The sequence below is a fragment of the Corvus brachyrhynchos genome, unplaced genomic scaffold, assembly GCF_000691975.1.
Source record: "Corvus brachyrhynchos isolate BGI_N302 unplaced genomic scaffold, ASM69197v1 scaffold142, whole genome shotgun sequence".
NCBI classification, from domain to species: domain Eukaryota; kingdom Metazoa; phylum Chordata; class Aves; order Passeriformes; family Corvidae; genus Corvus; species Corvus brachyrhynchos.
The window spans coordinates 5074486-5079168 of record NW_008237226.1 but is presented as its reverse complement, the minus strand read 5'-3'; the positions used below and the strand labels follow the sequence as shown (position 1 = coordinate 5079168).

General features: G+C 42.7%; 1 protein-coding gene across 1 annotated transcript in view; it reads left to right on the top strand.

Annotated features, from left to right (window-relative positions):
* The first annotated feature begins 1124 nt into the window (after nucleotides 1-1124).
* Nucleotides 1125-4683, top strand: part of LOC103612296 (serum paraoxonase/arylesterase 2) — an 11964-nt gene continuing 8405 nt past the window's right edge. Inside the window, exons 1-2 of the mRNA XM_017729177.1 lie at nucleotides 1125-1214; nucleotides 1851-1959. Of these exons, the coding sequence (XP_017584666.1) occupies nucleotides 1125-1214; nucleotides 1851-1959 (199 nt within the window). The remainder of the gene's footprint in view (nucleotides 1215-1850; nucleotides 1960-4683) is intronic.

Here is a 4683-nt window from a genome sequence, read left to right as displayed (position 1 = left end):
GAATATGCAGCAGGTGCCTGCGGAAGGAAAGGGAAGGCCTGCGGTCTGTGTCCCATGAAGTAGGGCAGCAGGTGGAGGACTGAAACTGGAAAGAGAAGCTGTGAGGGAAAAGGTACCATGCACTGGAGCTGCACTAAGTAGCAAAACCGCTTGCTTGCTTTGAAGTAGCATCCCGCACGTATTGCAGGCCCTCCATATTCCAGGCCGTTCTTAGTACAGGCAGTCAGTAATCTAGGCCATCTGGCTGCGTGGCTGAGGCTGTCTGAGCTAGATAAACTGACACATTTTGGAAAAGCCTCTATATATGCTGCAGGCTTGTGACTAGTGTCCTTCTGAATTACTCTCATTCCAGCCCATGAAGTGTTTCCCTGGGAATGCTGTCGGGATATCATCATCCCTTGCTGGCTGCTGGCTGAGTTCCTGCTGTGTTTTTGGCTCAGCATGGCCTGCAGCCTGCCTGGGAAAAGCTGATGAAAATAGGGAAGGGAAAAACCCTAAGCAGGCAGCAGTGCAAACTTCAGGCAGGATCGCCCTGAGCCACCCTTGGGTGCTTGGTGGGTTTGGCTGTGCCAGGATGCCAGTGGGCAGTAGGGCAGCTGATACCCCTCCTGTGCTGTTTGTGGGCTGGGAGCCAGTGTAATTCTCTGTCAGTACTCCTGTGCTGGGAGAGGGGGCTTGGGAGGGTTTAACTTTGCTCCTTTCCCTTGCTATCCTCTGCACTTTTTACTGTTTTTCTTTTGGCCTTATGTTAACTGCATTGAAGCAATCTGCAGTTGATACTTAAGTGACTAAAAAAATGCAGGACTGACATACCATACAGTGGTCAACTGCATCACATATTTTTCATATCACTGACTGATACTACTGTTTAGTTTATGTTTATGCCTCAAACTATAACATAAACAGGGCAAGATTTTGCTATGGGATCTTTGCGTTTAGAATTTCCTGTGGTTGGAGCAATAGCCTCAACACATGCATATGATAGTCAGGCAAAGGAGTAACTACTTTAGGTTAAATGCTTTTTTCTGGGCAGAAAAAAAAGAAGAAAAGAAATATTCTAGCATGCTAGCTCAACATTTTTACATAGAAATGCGACATATTTTCTTGTGGCACTGTGGACCAGCATGGTCAAACACAGCAGTCCTGGCTGTGAGGTGTCTTTCATAAAGATTTGCAAACAGCTTGGAATGAAGGAAATGGAGAAATACGAACTTGTGTGTGCCTATCTGTATCTGCTTGTCCAGTGAAGGATGAGTCAGAGGTGGAATTTTGTGGGCATTCATGAATGAAATAAGCGCTGATGAAGGGTAATGCTTGGAGTGGGTACCAGGAGAGGAGGGAACAGGGTTATTGCTAAAACCCAGACTACCAAGTCCTGCTTGTTATAAGGAAATGAGTACTCCTGCCTTGGAACAGTGCTATTGCTACCTTTGAATGTAGACTAAGAAATGAAGAAAGTGCAGCTGCTGGTGGCCTGGTCACCAAAAATAGGCTGTGGGTTGCAGTAGAAGGTTGCCCTCTCCTCATCTGAAATGTTGGTCCTAACTGCGGGGTGCTACTATATTTAGGTGTCTGAGACCTGAAGAAAGAGTGGTTATGTTATTTTGTCATCTGAGCTGCAGTGGGTCATGAAAGCTTGTTGCTGAAGCTCATGAACAAAATAAAGTTTCTGAAGTCACTCAGTGTAGAAGAATCACTTAATCCTTGGACATGTGTAACCACTGCAGGGATTTGGACCAGTTGCTGTTGTCAGTTCTGGGGTTTGCTTATTCAGTATTTTATGGCTGATTTGTTGCTGCAATATGGTAGACAATAAAAATGAAAACTAGGAATGTTATGTGTTTTAAAAGTGGCTGTGTGCTGTTAACCCTGCTCTTTCCTCTTGCAGGAACAGACTCAATGCTTCAAGGGAAGTAGCCCCAGTAAGCCTCCCGAACTGCCGGCTCATTAAAGGGATCGGTACGTGCTTAAAATAACTGAGTGCATTGCTTTTGTCCAGCCTTGTTTTGTAATGGCTTCTTGAAGCCAACTTCCAAGCCTGATCCCAAAAGCAAAGTACTAATTTGACTTTCATTTGCTACTTGGACTTGGAGATAGGGAGAAACTGCAGGAAGAAAATGGGACTGAAAAACTAGTTTAGTATAATGCCTTTTGCCTTTGGTATTGAGTTTCTTTTCCTTTTCTTGAAATTGAGTACCTTGCAAACACTTATTCTTTGCTAAGCCACTTAGGAAATGATTTGGCTTTTACATGAGAGTGTGCAGGCTCTTCAGACAGGTTCTTACAGGTAGCTATCAGCTGGTGTCATCTTGGAGATGGGAAGTGCTGCAAGGGTGGAAGCTTTAGGAGAGGGCCACAGGCACACGGTGAAGGAGCGGCTGCTAAATGCCTGCCACGATGTCACTCCTCTGTGCCACATTTTGGGGATATTTAGAAGCCGGCTGGTGCCGCGCGGTGCCGGTGGCCGGCGGGAGCTTGGCGCAGTTGTGCAATGCAGCTGTGCGGTTCCAAAGAGCAAGAGGTCATGTTTGTCATCTTCATCTGGTTTGCAGGGAAGTTTAACCGAGTGGCTGAAAGGTTGACTTTGTCCTTTGGGCCATGTGTTTAGCACACAGCAATATTTCTGTCTTGGATTTTTTCTCTCCATTTTGGATAACCAGTGTATAAAAAGGATAGCTTTAAAATTGATTGCTTTTTTGTGTCTCCCTTTCTCCCAAATAATAGTTTTTAAACTTAATGCAGGCTTGATGGCTAAGGATTTTCCCTTCCTTAGTTTTTTTGGAAATGTCTTAAATTATGTTGAAATTTTTCTGGATTTTTCACGTGTAAAAGTCATTGGATGAGCTTTTACAGCCTTACCTTTGAGCTTGCTGAGTTACTGAGTTGATTTCATAAATCTTGCTTCTTCCTTGTGTCAGGATTCAAACATCTTCGTAAAGTCAAATTGCTGCCATGAATGAGTATATGCAGAGTTCCTGTGCTTGAAAATAGGTACAGAAAAAATTGCATTTAGAAAAATCTCCAGGTCTTCTAGATTAAGCTGTAATTTACTCATACAAGACTATGAATAATGCTTATTTGATGATGATTAATATAAAATAATTTCTGAGTGGTTTTTTTAAGCATACCTTTATAAGACTTTTTTGCAACGTGATTGTTCTGTTGAGGAAAAAAGGAAACCTGGAAAAGACAAATAGAGTTGTGTTTCATTTCTAAACAGTATCTTGGTTTTTGTGCCTGACATTTACATGTAGATTAGGTGATTTCTGAGAACCTGTCTCTGCTTAGAGGCAGTGGATCAATTTACAGAGCTTCATTCCTGTTTGTTGCTGGCTCCTCTAACACTGTCCTTTCACACAGAGCTCTGCACCTTGCCTCGCCTTTGCTCTGCAAAGTTTGCTGCTCATTAGATAAATAAAAATGCCAAAAATCAGTTTAGCAGGTCCAGTGTGGCAGAAAGAGAAGTAACAAAGGATTGTGCAAACTTTTAAAGTTGGCGTGTTCACTCAAATGTCTTCTAAAACTCATTTGCTGTGACAAAGGGGCTTATAACACTCTGGGTGACCAAGGAGCCATAAAGCTCAGATGCTGCCTAGGTAATGCTACTCAGACATGGGCTTCTGCTGTACTCCAATCTGTAAGGTTGCTCGTGTGGGTGACTTAGTGTAAGGATGTCTTTGTACATGGACATCTTGGCTTCCTGGGCCTTTTTCCTTTAAAATGCTGAATAAACAATGTCTTTATTTTAATGTTTAAATCAGTCCTTCTGAACTGTTAAATGCAACATAGGTCCCAGAGCTGGATCAGCTGGATCTGAGCAAAATAATCTTAAACTATCCATTCTGTACATAGAAGAACAGACCTCTGGTACACTCAATGAATTATAAGTGATGTAAGCGAAGCAAACACAGAGTAAATGGAAGACTTCTCTAGTGGACCCTTTTCTTCCTGCACAATTTCATCTTTTCTGTATCTTTTTTAAGACTTTATTCTGCTTTTCAAATATTGTGCAATATAAGCACAGATACAAACACTGAACAAACAAAAATTGCAGCTTGTCCTAAGCCTCATTCACAAATCTGTAGGAAAGGCTATATTTGTAGAATAAACACTGGCTTCTGAGTTTTATTGGTGTCTAATCATGTTACTGGTTTATAATAAACTAACCATAGCTCCTGTACTAACTCCCAAAGTTCAAGAAGTTACTATAGAAGTTGCTAGAAATACTTGCACCTTGGAACAATTAGTGGGATATGGGCAAAATAGTGTCACACTTTTGGATATGAAATCCAGATTTTTTTTTTTTTTTTTTGTTAGATACACCTGCAGGATACATCATACTAAGATAAAATAAAGAACAACAAAACCCCAACAGTTCTAGAGTAGGCAGCAATTTTTCACAGTATCTTTTAATTTTTCTTAAATGCCCCCTCTTCAGATAATTCCATGGACAAGCTGGGCTCAGTGACACAAGTAAGCAACGTAGTGTGTGTAAGTGGTACCTAAGGAGTCAGTTCCTAACTCTCCTGCCCCATAGAGCGCCTGCAGCAGCAGCGCAGAGCCCTCCCAAACCAAGGCGTGCAGGAGAGTCCCTGAGCTCTCCTGTGGCCGGCTGTGTGTCTGCAGCCCCTCCTCGGTGCTGCTGGATCAGCAGGGCTGTGCTGAATCAGCATTCCGCTGCTC